The sequence below is a fragment of the Odontesthes bonariensis genome, chromosome 17 (genome assembly GCF_027942865.1).
Source record: "Odontesthes bonariensis isolate fOdoBon6 chromosome 17, fOdoBon6.hap1, whole genome shotgun sequence".
NCBI lineage: Eukaryota > Metazoa > Chordata > Actinopteri > Atheriniformes > Atherinopsidae > Odontesthes > Odontesthes bonariensis.
The window spans coordinates 20,345,666-20,371,281 of record NC_134522.1 but is presented as its reverse complement, the minus strand read 5'-3'; the positions used below and the strand labels follow the sequence as shown (position 1 = coordinate 20,371,281).

Below are 25,616 nucleotides of genomic sequence, written 5' to 3'. Positions count from 1 at the left end.
GCAAGTATAGGAACAAATTTATTTCAATTTAAAACAGATACCTTGTCATTATGTTTCTCTCTTAGAAGGCGGCAATGATCATAAGTCATGTTCATGTCTGAATGAGGATCAGGCAACAGTGGTTGAAACAAATACATGAAACACATAAAAAATATGGCAAGAGTTACGTAAATCAATAAATCGATAATAACCAACCGATTGAACCCCCTTCATCGAGGGCTCTACTTCAATGAAAACATCCAAGCCCTCACTTCCAACACAAAATAAACAGCACATGCAGTAATAATTACAGTTTCTTAGAAAACAAAAAAAACAGCAGATTACCTTTTAAATCTTCAATCTTAAATACAGAATAAAGTCTTTGTGAGTACTTAATCATCTATTCTTTTAGTCTCTGGTGTGTTTCAAAAAAGGGGAACCATCTCAGGTGGTGGTCGTTCTGATAATGACCACAGCGTTGGCACTTAAAGAGAGCCTGGCTCTAGAGAGTGGGGTTGGCACACTCAGTATAATACATAATTTACATTTTGGTTTACATACAAAATAAAGAAGAAAAAAAAAAAAAACAACAAAACAGCATTTTATACACACCACTGCACAATTGACCTTCAGGTTTCATTGGAGTGAGGAAAGAAATCAAGTGGTCCTAAAATATAGTGTTCTGGTAATGTCTTATCGTACAGGAAAGGGAAAAAAAAAAAAGAAAAAAAAGTGTGGGCAAGCTTTAGGCTGAGTGTGCACCAACTCCATAGTGATGTCCGAGAGATTAATTTGATTCCACTTAATTCAACCACAAGCTCGCAGGAAGGGACGTCACACAACCCTGGGCACCTAGGGGCCAATGAACGCAATCCAAAACCATAGAAGGGCCAGCGTCGCCATCTTACATTATTCAAGGCAATGAAAGGCAATAAATAAGTGATGCAGTGAAAAACCGACACATCTTCTTTTTTTTCTTCTTTCTACTGCTTAATGCTTAAAAACGGACAAGAAAGAGAAGATCAAACTTTCATACAAACTGCACCCCCCCCTCCCTTTCCAGCTCAATTATGTTGAGATAAAAGATGTGCCAAAAAACATACCGCGCGGCTGTCAACGCGCCGCCATACCCCACGCGATCAGCCACTCCGCCCTTCAACATGTGCCAGAATTGTAGAGTCAAGTTAACAAATACATGGTGCGACACCATTTAAAGTGAGCTGCACTCAACACACAGTAAATATTAACACAACTACCTATAAATACTTGGGTATGCGCACTGGTTTATACTCTGTGACAGTCTAAATAGTTGGCTTGCTTAGAACGAGGTCGGTGTCATTCTTAGCAGACAAGATGGCACTTCAGGACCATACTGGTGCGACCTTTATACAACCGCATAAAAAACTATTTAAAGTCTCAACTTGAGGTCCTAACTTTTAAAAACAGCCTTTAGCTTCTGCTACTTAAGAAAAAACCAAAATCGAGTCAAATTTGTCACTGCTTATGAATTTAATAGCTGCCCGTTAATGATCCCCAAAATTATTCTAAGAGAACTAATGCAAAGAGAATAACAGCAAACACTTGCTCCAGCTGATGCGCTCAAGTTTGTGTCAAAGTACCTAAGAAAACTTTACAGATTTAATAGGCACCAACCAAATGGAAACCGTTCCCATTCTGCATCATGCATTTGTTATCTCGTAATAAAGCCCCAAATCTATGGAATCTTTATATATTTTTTTGGCTTTAGCTGAAACCAACGGCTGCCATCCAAAAGTAGGAATGTACGTAGGTTACAAAACATAACGACACCAGCATGGTCTTAAAATATTACTTGGCTGTGAACTACAACTCAAACACTTGGGGAAACATGCAATACTTGGTAGTTATAGTAGTGTCTTTACTGATTAAGTGTTTCTATACTGCATGAAGTATTACAGGCAACACTGATACCGATGCAAACAAACAAAATGTAGTGAAGATTAGAGAGGGGCCGAAGGACCTAAAGAAATACTTAAAGAAAACTGCTTAGTGTTGGTAAACTTTCTACACACACACACACACACGCACACACACGCACACCTTACATTTGTGCTAAAACCCTGCCTATACTTTTGTTTTACAGCACAGACCAGCACATAATCTCCATTTATAAACAAGTATTAGCAGTGGATGACTTGGTTCACTGTGGTCCTGTACTCCACTCCCCGCTGTCGGATGCACTGTGTTTTTAGCCCTTAATGAGGACGAAGGGTGAAGTCATCTGTAGAAAAGGCCAGAGGACCCCCCCTAAAAAAAAAAAAGTATATCTGCACTTCACTGGCACTATTCAAAAAGCAAGCACTGGAAAAGAAAAAAAAAAGAAGAAAGGAACGACTGTAAATTAATAATGAAAAAAAAAAAAAAGATGTAGAAGTTACAAACAGCAAGCATGGACCGCAAAGGTCTTCAATCACCGATTTAAAAAAAACAAGATCAACCTATGTTTGTACTGTACATTTTTCTAGGTATGTATTACAGCGCTGCATCTATAACCCGAGAGGAAATGACGTTCTTTTAAAAAAAAAAATTAAATAAAATGTGAGGGCTCCTAAATAAACGAGACAGCATAATCATGGATGGAGATGTGGTGGCAAGCACAACTGGAAATGTCTAAGAAATAGAAAGCAGAGATAAAGTCCTTACTATACCAGACAGTCGTGATTTTTTTTTCTTTTTTCTCTCTCTCTCCTTTTTTGTGTTTTTTTTTCCTTTTTTTTTTTTCTCTCTTCTTTCAGCAGTTCAGACTCAAGTAGGCTCCGCCATGAGAAAAGAAGCCCTTCGACATGACAGAATCACAAGCGGGTCAAATTATCAACATCTTCAAAAATCTGGTCCATAAATTATATAAATTAAAAAAAGAAAAAATCTTTTATAACTCTTAAAATCATCTCGTCACCATACTGTGAAGGTTATTTTCTTTGTTTGTTTTTTTTGTTTGTTTTTTCTTGTTTTTAAACCAGCCCTAGTTAAAAGTTGTAGTCTGCAGACAGAGCTGTTGCAGTAGTGTGGTGTCCTGAGGCTGGCTGAGAGGAGCCGCTTATCTCGGACTGTCGCCCCTTCGTTTTCCTCTGCGCCGCTCGGCTGTGTAATCCTATTAATCAAGTGAACAAAATCCATAATCACAGTATCAATACTACCATTAAATTCATAAGAAAAGAACTGTATGCTGATCAAAGTTGATACTTTTTTTGTTTGTTTTGCTTTTGCCAAAAACATGGTGTACCACGGAGCATTTTTGTACAGAAGTGTTTTGTGTATATGTATTTACAAATATACACAAACATTTGCAGACTTCAGAGTGTTTTCTGTGAAGGGTTCATACCCCATACCCACCCCCCTCCCTTTCTGCTCATCACTCTACAGCAAGCAATCGTTTTATATATACATAAATATATATATACACATATGTATATATATATTTATGTATTAACAAAGTGACTATACTGTCAAAAAAAAAAAAAAAAGAAATAAGACAGCAAACAGAAACGCATCCTGTTCAGGACGTGCGTCCCATTGGACAGCTGAGTGATGCCACCGCAGGGTGTGGGGGGGGCATATTGAAATTACAGCTTTAACATCTGTGGGAAAAAAGCTGCACGCAGCCCGAGCAGCAGAAGCGCTTCGTGTGGCTGCGATACACCGATGCCATCCCACTCCTATCCTTATCCGCCAATCAAGAGCACGAGCGGGTTCTAAGGCAGGTTCTTTTTACCCTGCTGCTAGTGTTTCGTACTGAGGGCGCCGGCGTGCGTCAGCGGAGCCAGACGCTGTGACCGTTACTGTGGAAGAGAGTCCCTGTAAACCCATACAGAAAACATCTGAAGGAGGGAAGCATGTGATTAACTTAAACTGAGACCTTAAAAAGGATACTTATGTCAAGTAAATCTTTCGTTGCTTCTTTTTTAGAGTTTTTGCTTTGCTAGATTTTTTCTACGCTTTTTTTTCTTTTTTCTTATTTACCCTTTCTTAAATCACCTCTTCGTGTAGTTATTGTTTGTTGAGTAGAATTAGACATAGCAACAAATCTCTATCATTAGAAACACCTTAAAAAAATCTGAGCAACAGCAAATTTCGATTAGCCGTGTCCCGCCCCCTCGTGCTTTTTGTCATAACTGTTTACATATGCATTTCCTTCATAATAAACATTTCTATGTTGTTGTTTTTTTTTTGCGATTGCGATGCTCACACACGGGGTACATTCATAGACGTGAGGTGGAGACGGAATCCTCGGCTCCGCTCCCTGCGTCTGGCGTGCGACCTCGCATCCTGCCCGGGTCGCTCTGACGCATCTCTTCTTCAGCACCGCTGGTCCTCGGACGATGTCAGCAGATTAAGTGCCGACTTCCTTTTCTACACCGGCAGGGGAAGAGACGACGGAGGATCCGATCTCACGCAGCTGGGGGTCGACGACTCATAAAAGGGCTCGGGATTTGATTTTTTTCACAGCTCCTCGCCGACCGATACTGCTCCCCATATAAACACACGCGCACGTACGCAAAAGCCAAAAAAAAAAAAAATATCTTCAAGTCACTGTTTAGCCCGTGTAAAAGTTATGTGTGCCAGAAAAAATGTGGCAGAGCCAGGAGCCGGGGCCAAATCTGACACACAGAGCAGCTTTGGGAGGGCCGAAGACTCTGACACAGCAAGCTGCCGAGAGAAGGAGGAGGAAGAGGCTTTGGTGAAAGAGGAGGGGCACGATTGCAGGCGGGAGGATCTGTGATTTCACTGCACTAGGGGGGGAAGAAGAAGAAGAACAAGAAGAAGAAAAAAAAAAAGAGTTCTGTTTGTGTGTGGCTGTGTGCGCGCGAGTGTGTGTCAGAGTAGTGTGCTGTGTAATGCATGTGGAGTTGACAGCACATTCCCAAAGAGGTGTGCGTTTGTGCAACGGAGAGGAGATGTACATCGTACGCGAGCCCTCACACCAGGTTGTACTCCTTGAGGTTGAGCTGTAAGATGGTGTCTTTGACAGCTGCAAACACAAAGCGGATGTTCTCAGTGTCCGTGGCACAAGTGAAGTGAGAGTAGATGATCTTGTCGCTGTCTGGATTCAAGTCCACAAACATTTTGAGGATGAACTCCCGCGCCGCCTGAGCATCTCGCTGGGGACCTTCGAATGCACAGACAGACACGTCCAAGTTAACATGAAAAATGTTTCCCAGACTGCCTTTAAAAGGAATCGTTAACACCTGGGTCAATATTAAAACAACAGAAATTCCACCTTCATACAAAAAGTTCTGTTGTGTTTAACATTTAAGACATATGCATTAATGGGACCCATACAGCACTCAAACCAGCCATAATTAGGCATCATTTTACCACAGTCATCTAACAATTCTTCCTCTCTGTAGTTGTCAGAAAGAGTTTGCCACCAAAGAAAATCGTGGAGATGGTCAGCTTACACATTACACATGACTTTTTCCAGAGTATGAGTGAAAAAAGATCATTTCTTTTTGGTTACAAATCTAAAATCATGGGTCACCTAAACTACAAAATTTAAGGCAGAAGCATACAAGAATCATGCAGTTGTACAATATACAGCCAATCTAGTGCAATATAAAGATCATCATCTCACCATCAAATTCGGGAAAGTAATCCACCAAGTGAGAGTAGGAGATCTTCTCCTCCAGCAGGTCCTTCTTGTTGAGGAACAGGATGACGGAGGAGTTTTGAAACCAGGGGTAGGTAATGATAGTCCTGAACAGAGCCTTACTCTCCTCCATGCGGTTCTGATGTGGAAAGTTGGGAAATAGAAAAAAAAAAAAGATTTTGACTTCAATGTGTACGAGAAAATTCCCTTCTACTGTATGGATGACATTGTTCAACAAACACAAGGTACGCTCAACTCTCCGCGCTCACCTCGTTGTCCGACTCCACCAGGACCTGGTCATACTCGCTGAGCGCCACGAGAAACATAATGGAGGTGACGTTCTCAAAGCAGTGGATCCACTTCCTCCTCTCTGACCTCTGACCCCCTACATCCACCATCCTGAGGGCAGCATGAAGGTGAAGAGGAGGATAGCAAGTGAAAAAGCAAAAAAGGAGGAAAACACGTTAGATTGGACGACTGGGCAGCTTGGTTTTCATTAAAGGATCTATCTAAAGACAATGATGATTAAACAGAATTGTCTTTAAAAACTCCCTCTTGCTGCTCTCACAAAGGTTTTGAATCCATCAAGATGCATTTAGCAGCATCACATAATTGTGAAGAGTGTTTATTCTATGACATAAATATTCAACTTGTTTAAAAGGAGAAGGAAAAAAAAACGCACCTGATGGATTCAACACCTTAAGATGGCTTATATCACATTCACCTCATCCGCCTCTCTGACGTGTGTGTTAAAGTGTCTCACAACTGAGACCCACGTTTCAAACAGATCTGGCATCAGTTTTAAAAGGGAACGCCAGTCACTTTGGGAAATGACGTCATCTTCAGCAATCAAACTAACCTAAATTGTGGTTCATCATTTGCAGATACTGAATATTCCTTCTTTGGACACAAAAAGGAAGTTTGTGTTCGAAAACTAGACGAGTACGCTTCGAAAAAAGCTGCAGGACATGTCTTGTCTCATTAAATTAGGTGTATAAGGGGAAAAAATGTCTCCTCGTTCAATACACATCAAAGTTGGTGCAATAACACAAACACAGGTCTGTGGCTGATTAATGTGCCGCACATTCTATGGTCTCTTCTAGACATCTTTGATCAAAATGCTGTGCTGGGATTTTCAAACTGAATGGCAGATCTGTTGTGATCTGACATCCAAGCAGTCCACATCCAATCTGAATCTGTTCAATCTGTACTTGTGTGTATGTGTTAAAGTGGAAGGTCGTGGCGCATTGATTTCTCTACTACACAGGTTTGTCGGCATTCCCCGTTGTGCATGATAACGCCCAACTGTCAAGTTCTGAAACACACTTTGAAAAGATAGATGGGGCAACAGGAGACATGAAATGAAGGACAAAAGAAAAGAGGGACATGAGGTAAAGACGGAGGGCAGACAGGGGAGTAGTACAAAACAGTGGTGAAAGTTACCAAGAAGCCAAAAATGAGTAAAAGTAGTTTGGTTGAGCGCATGCAGGAGTAATTCTGCAAGTCATTTAAAAATATGCACACTGACAGTAAGTGCAAGTTCTTAAAAGACTTCAGATTTCGCAAGCTTCTCCTTGACAATGTCACCCCTCACTCATCAGGGACTTCAGGTCCCAGTTTCATTAAGCCTTCATTTGTGACGCCTGATTCGGTTAGACAAGAGCCCTTTTTTCACTCAAAGCAGCATACATAGACGTGATCGAAACAATTAAATGCCTCGCTTTGCAATTTTCTGGGCTCCTCTGGATGCACAGGTGCTGACAGACAGACCAGGTGCAACAAATGATCTGAGAGAGCTAAACAAAAACCAGCTGGAATACACTGTGCAATGGTGCCCCCTGGTGGTGGCCCAGTCCACTGCAGTCCACAGAGACCCAGGGCCAATATAGGCCCTCCAGGACCTGCTGCCTAAAATAACATTCCTCCACAGCGGAGAGGACGACCTCGTTTCTTGTGACAGCCGGGGAGGAAAGGAGGAGAAGAGGAGGAAAAGAGGAGGTGACCCATTTACAGAGACCGGGCACCAGAATGTAGGACTTTGTCTTTATTTGGGGTTGTGTTCTGTGTGGTGCGGTTGTTGTTGGAGGCAGCAGGTAAGTGTAGGACTATAAAATAGACAAAATGACTAGTTTTTAGGATTTAGAATTGTAGGGAGTTGGATACAGACAAACAAGAAAAAAATTGGGAGGGATAAAAACATGGTTTATGGGGTTCACGAGAGGGACAAAAAAAAAGAAAAAAGAAAGACACTGAATGAGTTGATTATGTTAAAACAGAACATTTAAGGACGCAGCCACAGTGGGCTCTTTCTACCTGAAAATGATGCTTTGCAAGTCGAAGGGGTACTCTATGATTCCTGTAGTGGGGATGCGCACCCTGAGTACATCCTGCTGAGTGGGAAGATAGTTGGAATCTGAAATACGATCCAGATCCGAAAGATAACTATAGGCAGGCCCATCAGGGAAAAAAAGGAAGAGAAAAGAGGAGGGAGAAAAAAAAAAAGAGAGAGACAGGAGAACAGTTATATAAAGCGTGACAGGCAATTACCGCAACCCCCTGCCATTCCAGGAAAGTGTGGATCTGTCCTGCAAAGGAAGATTCGGAGAAAAAGCCACATCACAGAAACAAAAGGGTGTTAGTTTGTGCCTCTGCTCCACCAGCACTCTTTCCATGAACCCATAAAACTTTTGAGACTTGCCATCAACTTGTTATTGCAGCTTTGCATTAAGTCAAGTCATTGGTGGGTTATGGTGCGAACAGTGCGGTAAAATCAGTGGCAGCAGCGTTGCCTTAGCAGACCTTGTATAAATATGAAAGAAGGATTGGACAAGTTGACATCAAGGACAGCAGGGAACACAACCACTGCTTCCATTTCAGAAAGGCACGAGGAAGGTGCGTTTTCAATTGAAGCTTCAATTGTTGGATATTTTAAGAGCAGCTGCTTCGCACGTTTTTTTAATCATGATTTCCTGGAGAATCTTTGACATCACTGCCTAATCCTTCTTTATCTGGCAGTTTGCGGCTGCTCACCACTCGCTTCAGAGCAGCATGTCTGGCCTGAGGCTTTATCCTGGAGTCAGAAACTCAGCACGATTCGAAACACAAACCACAGATATCTCATCAGATTGCATAAATCCGATTTATCTCCTCAGAAGAACTCATTCAGACTAATAGTTTGGGGTCAAATTTAGAATTACTACTGTAATGGCAAAGATAAAATGGAAACGTTTCCCTCTTTTGTCTTTCATTTCAATCAGACTACAATAAATCTCCCCTCTGTCTGAGCTGGCGTGTCTATTCTGACGGTCATCTGTGGTTTATGTCCTCTTGCCATGGTGATGCTGCAGTCTCGGTGCCTTAGTGGTACCTGAAGATGACGTTCTCCAGGTCAAATGGGTACTCTATTATACCCGTGGTGGGAACACGGACCCTCAGCACATCCTGCTGGGTGGGAACATATCCCTCCGCTGTCACACGGTCTATATCTCTAAGGTAACTGGAGATATTCATGAACAATATGGGTAACACTGAAATGAAGATAAATTCAATTAATTATTCATATTACTTTTTCCTCACACACACACACACACACACACACACACACACACACACACACACACAGGAACTACACACATTTAACAACACACTGCGAACACACCTGCATACATGCAGACTTAAAACAGAATTCAACCGCAGTACAGGAAGACCACAACCAGGGGGCACTATACAGTGAGACAACTGCCTACAGTTGGGTAGCCTGGGGTCACACACTGTTACATATTAAACACGTAATATTAATTTACGATTAGGAGTGCGACACTTGAAATGTGGAAATTATACACACGGTTTTAGTGGATATGCTGGCTGAAATTGCATCATGATGAACAACATTTTATCTCTGCTGCAAAATGGAGCACATTCACACACACAACAGCACGTTGTTCATGCCTATGGTGGAATTACAGGCAGGATCATGGCTTCAAAGTCTCTGCTCTGCTCCACATTAGCCGTTTGGTTCACCGTGAACTCGTCATCAGGCCATTCTTCCCCTTCAGTTGTAAAAACCTCAATGACACATTTCACGACGCAAGAGTATCTAAATGACAATTAAATGTGAATACGAGTTCTGCTCTTGTGCTTTGGGTGTAGTGGATTTTTCAAACAACATTCTCATATTGTGAAATTTAACAGCAGTTACTACGCATGAGCTAATGGCTGACGTGATGCCCCGCCCAGCATACATTACGAATGTGAATTTGTAAAAAGATACTGCACGCTGAACACGCACACACGACCTGACAACATACCACTCAAACACACGTCGACAAGACACTGAAGCACATGAAATCTAAGAGTCAGCTCACACAGAACCATTAGAAATGTCTTTCCTTTTTTCAGCTTACCCCAGGCTGTATGTACTGTTGCTAAGCAGAAACTATGAAAGCAAAAAGAATAGAATAACTGCCCGTTTCTTTTCTGATTTTGGTGAACTGACCCTTTGAAAACCCCTTCATGCATACGATATCTTACTAAAGCACAAAAAACATCCCATAAACTCCCACAAGCAGGTTTCATTACCAAACACATGCATTCATTTCCACATTATCAAACAATGCGCATAACATGAGCATACATGTTTGGAAACCGACACTTATTTGTCATTTTACACTAACTTCACAAAACTGACAAACACTCCCAAACCAGCACCACAGAGACAAAATATCCAGAATATACACACACACACACACACACACACACACACACACACACACACACACACACACACACACACACAGACAGAGACATAAATACCATCCTTAAATCCTAGACATGGATCATACCAACTGCGCTCACAGGGACACTGACACGCAGAAAGATGGACAGACGTACTATTTAGTGGAGTCAGAGAGCTGGTACTCTCTGCGGCGGTCGTAGGCCTCCTGGATCCCCGGGTCAGCCCACAGGGTTTTAATAGCTGCAATGTAGGGATGGTCAAAGCCATTGATCTTCTCGATATCCACCTCCTTCACGATCATGGCGTTAGCCTAGAATGAGATGCATGAAAGTAAAAGATAAGAAGGAGGGAAGAGAATGGGCAATGAATAAGACAATAGGCCAGATGAAGAGTCAGTTACCAGATTCAAGTTACTTCCGAGCTGAAGACTTAGGATACGTTTTTAGCTTTCCTCACTGTCTGTCTACACACATGGCCAATTCTAACCACCCACCTAGTCCATTTCCTCCAAAATGTTTTTGCTAGACAATCTACATTCACGACTTTCTGTTCGCCAGAAGCTTTCCCAAACTAAGAACCAACGCAGTCTGCCTACCTGCAGTGCAGCTTAATAAATGGAGAACAAAGAAAACTAAAAACTACGCAATGTCCCTTTGTTCATTTCCGTCCAGAGCTGCATTAGTTTTTCGCTGAGATCTCGTGTTGATGACGGAGGAATTGGACCCCCACGTTACGTCTTCTCCGGCACATCCCAAAGATTTTCACCGGGGTTAAAGTCTGGTGAAACCCCGTGTATCAAAAAGGACATTTCATGCACCCTGAACCACTCTTTTCACAATCTGAGCCTGATGAATCCAGGCATTGTCATCTTGGAACACGTCTGTATAGTCGGGATGAAAAAAAAAAAAAAATCTATTCATGGAAAAACATCGTCTTTCAGTATATTCAGGCAGTCAGCTGACCTCATTTTTTGGGGCACATAACACTGCTGAACGTCGATCAGATCAACCAAAGCAACCCCAGATTCTCAACGCCGCCTCTCACAGGGTTTTACAGTCGGCACTAGGCATGATGGGTAAAACACCACCCTTTTTATCCTGTTGTAAAACAACATTCTCGAACAGGGTAAATCTGAAATCAGACCACATGACCACCACGCCAATCTGTAGGCTCCCGATAAAATTGAAGCCTTTTTCCCCAATATCAGCCTCACTATAAGTGGTCTGCTAAGACTATGCAGCTGTTTAGTCCCAGTACCTTGAGCTCTTCTGAGCACTGTGTGTGCGTGTGTGTGTGTGTGTGTGTGTGTGTGTGTAAATGTGGAAACTCCTGCTTTTAGAAATAGACATTTTGCCAAACGTTTAAGTGATCTTCAATCAGCGTTTCCTTCCAACTACATTTCTTCCTGGAAGATCAGCACCATCCTTCCAGGTTTTAATAACGCGCTGGACACGTGACCCAATTTTTTAAAGTTTCAGCGAGCTCTTAAGTTGTTTGCCTCTTTTCCTTTTCGCCGCTTGATGCAGACCAGCCGTTTCAGAGGAAGGTCTTTTCCACAACCACGGGATGTGACAAACATGGTTGTTTAAGGAATGAGAAGCTACTCACTGTATCAGTTATTGTTGCCAGTTGAAATAAATTACTCACCGCAGTACTTTTCCAACGGGAGGCTCTTATCCGTTTGCTTAGTTAAATCCAGGTGGTGACTTTTACTTTTGGCTAATCTTTTACCTTTTAACCTTTCATGCTTCGCTTAAATAAGCATTAAAGTGTTATTTTGAGGCCACCTGCTTATCTACACAAAGTTAAGACAGTCTCTTTTTCCAATATGAAGATGTTTTAATCAATGCTTTGATTACACCATAATCTCTCCTAGTTACCGTTATATAAAAGTAGAGACTAACATCATTTCCTTGTTATTGTGGCATACACAGAGTGCGGCTTCAAGTTGCCAAATATTTGTCTGATGGATTTGCTACATAATTCAATTTTTGATTTGGGATTCAGCTTTTCCCAAAATCCATCTACCTGGCAAAGAATGGAAAACGCTTGCGAAACGCTACAGCTGCTCTTACTTCCGTGGGTCAGCCCTTACCCGGTTCTGTTCAAACTTGTACGGGATCTTGAGGTTCTCTGTGGCGCGGATCATGGCCTGCATGGAGGTGAAGATGTTCTGGTAAACAAGCCGAATGAAGCCTCTTTTATCTTCCTCAGAGTAGCCAGCGCCATGAATGATCCTCATCTGCTTGATGAAGGTGCTCTTTCCACTTTCCCCCGTACCTGCACAGACCACAAAACAGAGGCGGAAGCAGAGTTAGGTTGAGGGTAGCAACTTTTAAGGTTCGTCCATGCAGTATCGTTAGAGTGATGGTGTCTTCATACAGTGATATCTCCTTTGTTAAAGTTTACACCTGTATAAACGGATGTTTCCAGTAAAATAAAGATCTTCAAAGGCTGTTACTCTGCCATAGTCACTTGAGCCAACAAGAAAAAGGGCCAGAGGTATTTGCATATTGTTACACACCTTCTGTTACTTGACACGAGGAAATAAGGACCAGTGTGAAACTAGTGCCTCAGTCTTACCGACCCATCTAATGAAGGCAACTATTACTAGCCAGAAGAAGGCAGGTTATGTCTCGACTTCCAGAACAATACTGAATGCAATGCAGATCAGAGGGAATGTGGAAGTGGGTATACTCTATGATGACGGAAACTATAAATGGGTACACTCCATATACCCACGCATACCCTGCACGCATACCACTGCTCATCGAGTAGCTCGTACACGTGATTTGTGGATTCACCTGTACGAATGTTCTGCACTGAGGTGGTTCACTCAGGCAGCAGCACTCACATTTTATATGTGCGCATCTATATTCAAGAAAGTTATCTGATTGAAGGCACTCAAGTAAAAACCTAATAATGATTCATCTGACTGATTAACAATAGAAAAAAGTAGGTATGTGTGGATCAAAATACTTTGTATAGTTAACATGAATAATAATGTAATCACATTTTGAGGCCAGGTAAGATTCATCCCTCAGTTATGGACGCCAAGGCTCATTGTCTCTCTTACTAAGGGCGTAAAGACGTGCTATATTTGTGTTTGAACATCCTGAGCTATTGATTTGGGACGTTTAAGCCTTTCTTAGGAGTGAAAGGGTTTTCATATTTCTTGTTTGCGAAAAAGTGCGCAGAAAATGTCCCGTTTTCTTTGGTCACAGTGAAGAACTTCCACGGAGATGACATGCTAGCATAAGTGGTGTAGTGTCGGTTTCTGTCGCCGTGCACATAACATGAACCATCCTTGACTCAGCAATAGATGTATTCTTAGGGATCACTGCTGTTCTCTGCTATCAGTTAAGAGTTTAAAATGAGACTCCTCATCTGTAGGAAGAATATCATCTGCATTCAAAAAACAAAACAACAACAACAACAAAAAAAAAACAGATAAACAGTTCCATAAAAGCCACATATGTCTGAAAACTGCAGAAACTTTCCGTGTTTGATGTGTAATTATTCTTTCCTTATCTCGGTTTATTAATAGGCAATGCTTCTAAGCACAACCAGCTATGAATGCGTACTCCTCTCAAAACTCTAATGTCTGATGACTCGACTGAGTCAGATTTATACGTTACGAAATCTCTCTACTGAAATTCCAACTTGATTAACTAAACTAGTTATGAAGACCAACATGTCAAAGCTCCTTTGTCTGGCGTCAGGAAGTGGTGTCACAGTTTGGGAAGCGAACGAATCAAAAATACTTCTAGGAAGAATAAGACAGTCCCGAAGGGAGGGGGGGGGGTTAGTAACTGAATTAAGACAATTAAGACAACTTGCCCTAGATATTCGGGATCTGACACTGAACTACATCTGCCCAAAGGTGACAGCAGGGGTCACTGTCAGCGGGCCGCCTCCCTTCAGTGACCCTCCCCTGCCCTCCTTGGTCCGTATCTGGAAGTAAGATCACTGAAACATCTCCAGCTTTGCTTTCCAGTTTTACACTCGTGGTAAGGAGTTTAAGAAAAGGTTTGTTTTCAGGCAAGTTCTTGAAAACATTTCATCAGCTTCCTAGATTTCAGTGTAAAAGAGCAATTGGTGAAAAAGTAACGCCGGTATGATAGCTTAATTATTCTTGTTTTGTTTTGTTTTGTTTTTTTTGGGGGGGGGGGGCTCTATATTTTAACATGCTGCCTGGATACACCACCCTCAGGCCATGAAAATAAAATAAAATAAGGCGACGGCATTTCGTTCTCAGCGACATGAAAAGGGATGCAGCACATCTATAATATCTGCAAAACTGAAAGGGAGAGACGAGGTGGGAAAAAAGAAAAAAAAAAAGAAAAGAATGCACATACACACACATCTCACAACCACCTACATTCAAGGTTTTTGAAGAGCAGCCATATTTCCGTTACCATGGCAACCCCTCCTCTGTCTCCCTTGCTTTTTCGTTCCTGTGTGGGTTTTTTCCCCCCCTTCTTTTTTTAAACCCCTCCCATCCGCCCCTTCTCTCTCCTCTCTTTCGTGGCAGACGGTAAATATAACCGAGAGCCCCTCAGGCTTGCTCTTCATCTTTTGGTGTACTACAGAGAAGAAGGGCCTGAGCTCCACTGAGATTTAATTTTTCTATTCTGTTTATTTTCTTTCTTTCTATTTTTTTTAATGTTTTATTTTTATTTTTTTTAAAGAGGGTAGGGGATGTTCTGAGGTCAGCAGCAGGTTGGGAATGATAGCTGCTTTATTGTTCGTACGAGAGGGGGATATCTTCATCTCAAACACAAAGTTCGGTCTTCAAGTCTCGCTGCATAAAGGGGGGGGGGGGATCGTATGGATGTGTCATTGCATTGAGGGCTACACACTGGTGCACACAAGGGAGTGGTCGGCTCAATGAAAACAGATTGTTTAGTGAACAAAAAAACAAAAAAAACGAGTCAAACACAGAGAGGGTATTCTTTGTGAGGGGCTGCGCTGGTAGTGACGGCAGCCTGCTTCAGCAGAGGAGCAAGAAGATCACTCCTCAGCTTAATGTCTGATTTATTTCTCGTGACCCCGTCACAAGATCTCCCTCCGCTGTGCTCTCGTAACCATCATGTCCCCCTTTGACCAGACAACACACTACGTGCCTCTGTCTTCCCTTTTTCCTCCCCAGATTGCACCAGCGCCAGCCACAACCATTTCTTTGCCCTTACCAACTCTCTCCCACAAGCCTGCGCCCCCCCCCCCCCCCCACACACACACACACACACACTCCCCCTGGTCCATTTCATCACACCCCCTCCTAACTTCCCCAAGGCAATCAATATGCCTCTCCATTCTCATCCCTCTCTGTCAAGAATTTTGGATATTCATAAGTAGAATCCATCCATTCTTTTTTGGTAATGACCTAGAAAAAGGAGGTCACCTTTTATTAGCTCAGACACTACTTCGGCTTGATAACGTTTTTCTGTTCTTAGCTCTCTAAGAGAGCCGAGATGATGTCCCAATGCAACACTGCAAGGTACAACACACAGCCCACATACCAACACTGGTCTATTGAGTCTTTATCGAGGGGAACCTGACGACAATGAGCTTTCAATTAAAAACTTACCCGGAATACTCTTATTAGAAGAACTGGGGAAGTGAAAACGGTGTGTAAGCAGAACCGCTACCTACCACGTAAAGGCGATAAACACTTCCCCTGCATCCTCCACCGCGGGACTAGCTTTCATAAGTCTTTACATAATGCGACTGATGCCAGCTTGTGACACATTACCTGATAGAACTGATGCACAGCTGTCTTAGGGAAGCAGTTTTGGTTGCGGCCAGATTGCCACACCGTTAGGCGTGTGAGCGCAGAGCAAATCTGTTAAACTTCCTGCTCACATCCTATAATTCTCCCATCCTGCTTCAAATGCAGACATGGGTGGCCACAACACCATCTCTGCTAAACCAGGCATCCTACTGCAATGCTCGTCACTGCTTTCGGCGCACATCAGATTATCAGCATCATTGGAAACCCACATGCAAATACACACAAATATAATGGTCCACTGGTATGAATGGTGGTGGCTTATCTGGGTTTATGAACTGTCCTTTCAGGCAGCACATGACAATTCAATCTCAGCAGGGGATATTTGCAAAGATATTTGCATAAATAGCAGAGATTCAAGTATTATGAAACCCTCAGAACTGGACTCAAACAGGCAGAAAGATGCTGTATGAATCAGACAGACACAGAGCTAACAAAGTCTTAATCTTAGTCACTAAATTCATCTTGGAAACTGGCCTCTTTCAGGCACACAAAGAAAGGAGACTGAGCCAAGACAGCCTGGAGCAACACAAGACACACACCACCTGCCTAACCAACTGTGGACACACTCGGATCCTGTGGTCAACCTCAAGGCACGGATGTTACCTCCACAGTCACGGCCCAATTTTTTTTCCCCCCTGCAACGACCTAGGCCACGCAGACTGTACATGGCTTGAAACACACGAGCAGGAAGACAAAGTAAGAGAACAATTGCAAGACACACAATAGGCGCACACACGGCAGGCAGCAGTCGGGATCTGCTGCTTTGTGCTGATGTCTCTGCATCTGCTGAGCGCTCCACGCGCGTGGGCGTCGCAGCTGTAAATCGAAGATACATGCTGTAACACGCTCCGCACGCAGAACAAACACGTCTTCACTGGACCACCTTCGGACGGCCTTGTCTGTTGAGTGAGCGTGCGCCGAGTGTTCTGTTAAAGAGTCAGACGCAGCATCAGTTAGTACACGCACACACACGCACACACACTGTGCTCAGCTGCTCACACTAGAAGCGGCCAAATCCTTGATGGTGAGATTATTTCTTTGGTCGTCGCACTCACTTTATGGAACCTCATGCTGGAGTTCCACTTCAACAAAACAGCTTGGTGGTCCAACGAGAGGCAGAAAAACGAGGTGAGGATTTACAGAAAAGTGCGGGATACGCTGTGCACGCCAGCCCCGATACAGGCAGTGAACAGAGATGCGGGCTATGTCCCCGTCCTTCCAGGGGACCGGGGTACCAGCAGTATATGGGACAGTCACCATCCAGCCTCATTCGCCCTCGAATCTCCAGAGAACCAGCAGTGACCCCTTTTAAGAGCGCGTGTGTTTATATGTGCACCACTGAGCCAACTGTGTGAAAGACACCGTGTCACAGGGAGAGAAAAAAGGAATATATGCATGCCTGGCTGAGAAGAAGGTTCCTGAGCATCTATTGCAAACAAGCAGAGACAGGAAAAGGGGCACAGATGGAGACACGGCCTTTTTTGATGAGGCGCAATCTTTGTGTGCGTCCTTCACTGCTCAAAACTGATGTTACAGAGGGTGGGCCCTGTGAGCTAAAAGGGACATGCAAACAAAGATTTTTTACAGAACTTAATAACAAGTCACTTTGTTATTAAGAAAGATTTGGGGTACTGAGTAGCCTGACACGCAGTTCTTCCTATATATATATATTTTTTTTTGTTTCTCATAAGACTCGGACGCACTCCGCCTTTTCTACCAAGAATCTGTAAAATGTTCCCCACCACAAAGTCAAAAGAAAACTGCACTCATTTCTCTCAGAGGCACAAAGAACATCAAATAAACAAATTTAATTTTTGTTTCTCCTCAATCACAAGGAACACAAACTTTGTTACACTGCTCACCGGCCAAGGGCCGTTGTTTTATTGACATTCCTTCCCTCCATCCCCCCTCAAGTCTTTTCATCATCACTATCCACAGAATTATCTATCATTGCTTATTTGGAATATTTCAGCTTGAGCCGAACAATAAAGCCCTACAGTTACATCATTACATTAACATTCAACTGCCATCGAATTACAAAGCAGTAGTTGGGTTATGTAGCTTTTCCAAGAGTCCCAAGATTTCTTATTCGAATTTACAGGATCTTTATCAAAAAAATTAGTTTAATATATTTTGGAAAACAAATATCACCCTTCACATGGTTGTCTTTTTTTCTTTCTTTCTTTAAAGAACACATATGAAGAACATTTCAAAGCGTTGGATCTGACGTTGTAAGAAGATTTCAGCCATGCCGCTCCATCTGTGTGGCTCAACATTTGCTGCCAATAAAAGCAGAGTACTCGCACACAAGCACGGAAGACACGCTCAACCACTGAGGAGTAAGAGCCAACACATCCCTATTGCCATATAAGAACAAAATACCATGGCTTGGCAACAGAAGCGAGGTCAGCAATAAACATCTGAGCCTACACCTCTGATCCTCTTCCTGGTTCAATCAAACTGTTCCTGTAAAGGATGTCTGAACCCGGTAACTAGAAGAAGCACTGCTGACACGAGCAGCCTCAGCAACGACACCAAAATCATAGAGGACTTGATGACTAAACATGCCTTCCTGGCATCATCAAAGATGGTAAATATACGAGTTAGCGTGATTCAATTCAAACTTAATGTTACATGTGAGACCCATCAGAAGTTAATGCCGGCCGATACACACCGAGCGCTCTACTTCGAGCAGTTTGGGTAAACCCAAAACCATTTACCCCGACCATCTCACTGCACTGACAGCTCCAACAGTTCATGTACCCAACGCAGCAAAGGTCACAGCTCTGAGCCCACTGTGTTTTGACCAAGTAGAGGCAAATCACTGGCCTGTGGAGCAGGAAGTTATCGGTACAGCCTGATATGGCACTCGGTGACAGGCAGGCAGACTGTGGGCACGGCTGGCAGAGCTGTTAGCTTCTGAAAAAGTGGTTAAAATTCACACTCACTGTATTCTTGGTTTGGAAACTTTTTGAGCCGGTATGAAAATCAATTCGGATCTTTAAATTGTTTTGTTTTTTTTGTCAGAACATAGGTATTCTTCTAGTAAGGCAGTTTTTTTTCCCTCTCTCCTCTTTTTTTTTTTTTTTTCCTAAATTGATGAATTGGATTCTAAAACGTGCCAAATTTCCATTCATTACAATTCCTGAACTTCCAACTCGACGCCAAAAACTGAAACCATTTCCATCTGCGATGTCATAAGGGTGCTGTTCCTCCTACAAGGGGAACCTAATACTGAGGTCATTCTTGTTGAATTACGTAAAAACCATCAATAATGTGAATTAGTCGTTCTGGACAAATTCAATTTTAATCAACTAATTTCATCGTTTTAGTTTAACCTGTTCTCCATAAAGCTCAGTCAGCAGTAACACATTATGCGCTAAAAGCACACATTTCCTGTAGGTTCTCTGAATTGCTTAAATGAGCACGTGATGACGGTAAAAACCTTCAATCCCCCCTGTTGAACTTCTGTAGAGTAGAACACACTTCATGGGGAGCTGAAGGGCGACTGTGACTGCGTCACGGCCCCTTAATCATATTTTAACTACTGATTTTATCTATTGTTCTTATACCTTTCTTTTTTGTTTAAGATTTAAATCGTGCTTTTTATTTCTGTTTTAATGTCTCTGTAAAGCACTTTGAATCACCTTGTTGTTGAATTGTGCTATACAAATAAACTTGCCTTGCCTTCAGACAAGAAGCGAGTAGCATCAGGGTACATTGCGACATATTCTCAAGTAGCCAATAGACTTCGGCAATCCAGTCGAGTACAGAAGTCCAAATGGATTTTAAAGAATGATATAGTGCGTGTCTGAATTGCTTCAAATGAATCATACAACTTTGTGGTAATTTCTCCTGTCCCCATGGGGCCACTATCTGAAAGCACAGCAAACCTCTCCTGTGCATTGAAACTAAAGCTGCAGCGGTGTCATCGGTTTTGGGGATTTAATTGTTTTGCGTTGCGCACGTTCGCGCATTGTAACGTTCACATGAATCCCCAACAAATCTTTCAAACTGTGGGAATTTTGTAAGTATTCATTACAGTCAGGTAGGTCTGATTTCTGGTTGATGTCGGTGCCTGGGGAGTTGCCATTTCGTGTTCATCGATTACCCTTCATAACAAACTCAGCGTCAACTCAAGTAAGACTCCAAACCGGCTTGAAAATGTTCACGAAAACAAGGTGGTCGGCATGAAAAGATTGTGGCGCTGCATTCCACCTCACAGCGATGCCCCTGCGCCGTCTTCTATGACAAACTAAGCCAATAAAGCCTTGTGTGGGTGTTGCGTTTGGGTGTTTGGCGGAAATGAAACCTGTAACAGCTCAAAGAAACTTTCGCACAGGTGTACCTTTGGCTCCCTGTATCACGTAGGGTCACTCCCTGTACGTAGTTTCGTTTAAATTTCATTGGAAAAAAAAAAAAAAAAAAAGACTAATAAATTCATTTTGATTTAAAAGCTTGAGCAATTGTGTTAAATAATCATGAATATAATATTGACCAAAATACTTATGACTATGGTTTTCGCTATATTCGAGCAGGCCCAACATGGGTTGGAAAATGAATGGGAGTTATGGCTATTTATTGGTGAACTAACCTAAATTTCATCATTAGCCCAAACTGAAAAGCACACTGGCACAAGTTCTCTTCTTCTTGCTGGAGAGGGTAGTGGCAGAACTTTAGAAAAAGATAAACGGATAAATTGAATACAAAACTACAATGGGGAGGCATTCAAATGCACAAAACAGATGCATCTCCTTCGCTTGCAAAAAACTGCATCCAAATGGCATGCTCGAAATTGAAAAAAAAAAAAACAACTCTGCAACCGACCAGAGTGCAAGTCAGTGACCTAAAGGGCCATAAAGCCGGTCTAACCAAAGAGCTCGTCTTTTCAATCCTGTCAACATCTCTCGAGGCAAAACACAAAAGAAAAAAACGACACCGTTTTAACAACCAGAGCTACATTTTACAGGTTGGGTGCAGCCAACTGTGCGCACGCACAAATATAAAGCTCTATAAAGCTGCTGCTACTGTTGCACGTTTGGTTAAACGTTCAGAAACAGAGAGGGTCTTCTTCCTCCAGTGAGGCGTGGAGAAACAGGCGGCTTACTGCGGCCCTGAGAATAATGCCACAGGATAATAGGAGTCAGTGACATCTGAAAGTCTGAGCAGCAGATGTGTTTAACGAAGCCTATTAAAACCTGGACTAATTCCGCCCTACACGTCCTTATCCAGGCATCCGCTAACAGACTTAACTCGAGCAGGATGGTCCTCTTACAGGATGACTAATTGCAGTTCTTGTTTGCTTTCCGTCTTTCACACTGACACTTTGATAAATGCTTTTTAATGTCGGCTATAAAATCAGGGTTATGTTGGCGACGGAGAGGCAAACAGCGTCCAAGAATAAAGCTAAAAAAGGCAGAATTGAGAGTGTTTAAATGTTGCCTGAATCTTAAATACATTGAAATCTGTACTTTCAGCCCTCTCACGTAGGATATGGCCGAAAGAAATACGATTGGAGCACACAAGCTTTCAAAAGCAGCATTAAAACAAGCACCTGCTTATCTTGGCAGCCAGGTAAAAGAGAGAGCAGCGGCGATTTAAATGTGCGATATTAAACGGAATATGTCCCATCAACGGTATTGCTCTAGTGTGGCCTACTTTACTGAGCTGAGGTATTCAGCAGGGAAATAAAAGGAGACACACATGTCAAATAACCAGGGCTGCTTTAGGAGGGTGAGAAATGGGAGCAAACGTTTTGAAACCAAGGATGCAACCTAGATAATTCTAATTGTCCTAAAAATGGACACCTTTCTTTTTTTCCCCCTTTTCCCTCTCCTCAACAAGCTCTCGAGTGGCCGGCAGGCCACCATCATGCACGAGCAGTTGAAGATACAAAATACATTTTCCTGCACGGAACACAAAAAACTTGTGGCTTTCTGTTGAATTTTGTGAGTCCACAAGAACTATGAATCAATACAGTGCAGAGCAACTTATTCAACAGCAGCTCCCACCTGCCCACACACGGGCTATAAAAATAGCTAACCTACTCAGCTAGACTCCAGGATGAGGGGGCAAGTCCCTCAGCATCCTTGTCCTCTGGAAGGGTCGACTCGCGACTCTGGGTCCTTACAAAACAATAGAAAATGAGCAGGGTTGGACGAGTCGGGTCCCACTCGAGGACTACGTGAGGCACCAGAAGGCTTCTCTAGGCTTACAAACGTTATGCAACCCAATGCTTCTCCTTGTTCCATCTTCCAGGGACCAACAGGGGTGAAACAGCACATGTGCTTCATCTCAACCCATTAGCTGAGATGCAAGCCTTTGAAGACGCACAAAGAATACACATTACAAATATGAATCAATAAAACATGGAACCAAAGTTGACATCATAAGTCAGCTACAGTTTTGGCCACATTAGCAAAGGTCATGTTACCACTGCCATCAGAGGAAGAAACCAAACTTAACTCTTCAGCTTAGGTGGGACGCACATGTGGAAACAATTTGAACACGCAAACAGTGGTATCACCCGAATGTATCTATTAGCAGGATGAGACAGAGCAAGAGCTTAAGGCAACTTCTTCTCCCTTCAGTGCTCCAGCAGCCTCTCCCTGCACCAAAGCGGCAGCGAATGCAACAGGGACGTTAATCACTGCTGATACGCAACTCTACTGTCGAAGAAAATGACAGATTTAAGCAGAGCGTCAAAGAGTTGGAGGCCTGCTGCAGCGTGAACTCATGTGCACAACCTAGTCTCATGTGGCTGCCATATGACCCAACTCAAAGAATGACTACAAAAAGGCAGAAATGACCAGACAAACCAAACTGAGTGCAAATAACCAAAAAAGGGGTGCAAAAGATACAAGTAAAAACACACACACAAAAAAAATACAATAACAACAATAACCTGCCAACAATAAGGCAGGAAATGTGATGCAAATGCAAAAAAAGACGACACGTGACCAAAAAGAAAATGAACCTCGTGAAACAAAAGACAATAATGCAAAACCTCCCCAACCTCTGGACAGACTAACACCTCAATATCTTGGTTTATCATTCGATGATTAAAATGAAAGAATCAGAGGAAATACAGGTACGACTCGTTTAGATATATTACAAAAGTTTAAATCATTCCAAAATGACAGCAAATGCAGCTCAAAAACTTCTTTGGCGTCAACAAGGGTGGATGGTTAAATTTAGTAGTTAAATGCTCATTTCCTAATTTCATGCATGATAGCATTGAGATATCGTCAATTTGCCATTTTGAATTTAATATGCAGAATTTCTCAGATTCGATTCATTAATGTCACGAATGAGCTGTGCTGCATCATGGTGTTTCAAAAATTGTGAGACATTGTTGACACCTACTTCAGGGAGGTAAAATATTTCCCCATAGGGGACCTTCCCTCTCTCAATGAAACCAAGTCCCCTTTTTCACCTCCATTCTAAACTAATTCAGCTGTGACATACAACCTGCATGTCAGTCAACAGTGCCAAAAGCCCAGTCTTTGAATGAGAATTTAAAATTGAAAAAATTGTATCTCCATGAACCCTCAAATCGGAGAAAGTTGTGTTGAATCAGATAAATGTCTCATAGAATTGGGAAATGTTCATAGTTTGCCTTTCATATCAAGCAGGAAACAAGTTGCATGGTGCGTTATTGTACCAAAGTTCATTTGCCTTCCACATCAAATTCCACATCCTGATGTTCCCTGATGTGTGTGCTTGGGTACATCTCAGTCTAAATGTTCCAATTGCAGCTTATAGCAGCTTAAATACACAGATGGAGACACAAACAACCACAAACCGTATCCGCATGCTTTGAAGTTGCATAGTCTCGGTTTTTGGTGCGACAAGTAAGGAGGGGGGGGGGGCTTTCGCCAACCTGTGCCCAGGGGCCCGTTGTCTCTGAATACGTCCATGGCTCTTTTAGATACGCACCTGGAAAAGCCAGCTAACTAATGTTAACTCGACAAGCATGACGACACGCCATGCACTTAGTAAAAATCCTACCAAAACGTTCCTTATATTGAAACCAGACTTTCAGCTAGCAGCCTTTGTAGCATGTTTGCTAGCATTGCCAAGAAGGCCTAATAATGTTGGTGGTGCATTTACCGACACACACACACACAAAAAAATATGACAGTTAAAAAGATACACGAGAATTTCTGTGCTACATACCGAGTAGTAGTAATTTCAGCTCCCTCCTGGAGTCTCGCTTGTCTCGGCGGAGTTGTTTGTCAATTTCTGCATTGATTCGTTTCGACTCCTTCGCCTCCTCGCTCAGGCAGCAAGCCATCATGGACTCCAGAGTCATCCCCTCTGGTTTTGGCAGCCCGGTTCAAACGGGACCTGACAAGCACTTGCTCTCGGGTTTCAGCTTCTCCCGAATCCCCGGTCCTCGCTTGGATCTCTCAAGCGAGGAAGTGGCCAGTCGGGCTGGACGGATGGATGGACGGGACTGGGGGAGGGGAGACTAGCCAGGGGCCTCGCTGTCAAGTTGTCCCCCCAGCCGAGAAAAACTGCGACTTCACCCGGGTGCTCACCGCAAATCACGGGGGATTCAGGCAGGAGAGGGAGCCAGGAGACGTGAGTGGCCTCCAGGGGTTGATCTGGCTGCACCTCTCAGAATACAGCTCGAGGTAAAATTGTAACACAGATTAGCCACTTACTATCTGTTTATATCATTAACCCCTTGTGTCACTTGGAGGTCCGATTCTATATTTTCGTCTGTCACTGCCGTCTTATTCAATCCTCCCAATCCGCCAACGGTGTATCAAACCTGCAGTGTCGCGGTGTCCAAATCCGTAACAGCTGATGTCTGTGCAGTCTCCCCGACGTTTGTCCAACTACACCAGCGAGTGTTCGCTAAATTAGACGCAACCGCTTGGAAAACTGCACTGCTAGCCCGCTAGCTCACTAAACAGCGCCTCGGCTAATGCAATGTCAGCCCGCAGTGATTGAAACAGCAGGCTGGTTGAAGGAATTTGTCCGCCTAGCTAGCAACAACAGGACAGCACCCCATCACATCCTGACTCATCTTCACGGTGAAAATACAAAGCTACAGCAACAATGGAGAGAACGCGAGCCGAACCGGCGGCTTTTGCAGTAAATGTGTTCACTTCAAACAGAAGGATGTCGAGTCGCTCGTCGCTGGAACAAGGTGGGCACACCAGGATGATGCCAAGCGAGGAGGAGGAGGATAGCGTGGTGTTGACTGACAGACGGCGGACTGCATGAAGCAGATTTGGGGCAGACCAATTGAATGAACGAGGCGGGTCTCGGGGTGGGATCTGTCTCACAGCGCTCAAGTTGGGTCGATGAGATGGGGGGAAATAAAATCAATGAATATAAATTGCAAAAGAGCTTGTAAAAAAAACAAAAACAAAAAAAACTTAATTATCATATGAAGCGTAGGTGGTGTCACATCTCTACAGTTATGACATAAAATGAAAAATGGATACACAACACGTTAATTCATAAGA

The 25,616-nt window shown here is 43.0% G+C and overlaps 1 protein-coding gene across 3 annotated transcripts; it reads right to left on the bottom strand.

Moving 5' to 3' along the window:
* On the bottom strand, window positions 1–25,378 carry LOC142366680 (guanine nucleotide-binding protein subunit alpha-11). 3 transcript variants are annotated; one of them, XM_075448635.1, is made up of 8 exons: window positions 24,313–25,373; window positions 12,436–12,620; window positions 10,496–10,650; window positions 7,919–8,047; window positions 5,875–6,004; window positions 5,591–5,744; window positions 5,080–5,125; window positions 1–4,987 (listed from the first exon to the last, which is right to left on the bottom strand). In XM_075448635.1, exons 1-8 carry the CDS (start codon window positions 24,446–24,448, stop codon window positions 4,834–4,836), a joined length of 1,089 nt encoding a protein of 362 aa, XP_075304750.1. In that variant the 5' UTR covers window positions 24,449–25,373; the 3' UTR covers window positions 1–4,833. The 3 variants fall into 3 exon arrangements, with proteins under 3 accessions (XP_075304750.1, XP_075304752.1, XP_075304751.1); XM_075448637.1 differs by adding an exon at window positions 8,973–9,101 and having other exon boundaries at window positions 4,838–5,125; window positions 24,313–25,378; XM_075448636.1 differs by having other exon boundaries at window positions 4,838–5,125; window positions 24,313–25,372.
* Window positions 25,379–25,616: the final 238 nt, after the last annotated feature.

Coding starts and splice junctions, on each gene's coding strand:
- LOC142366680 (XM_075448637.1), bottom strand. CDS start 24,448: ATGACTCTGGAGTCCATGATGGCTTGCTGCCTGAGCGAGGAGGCGAAG. Junction 9,102..10,495: donor CTCTCTGACTCCACTAAATA/GTACGTCTGTCC, acceptor GAATATCTCCAG/TTACCTTAGAGATATAGACC. Junction 5,126..5,590: donor TTACTTTCCCGAATTTGATG/GTGAGATGATGA, acceptor GTGCATTCGAAG/GTCCCCAGCGAGATGCTCAG.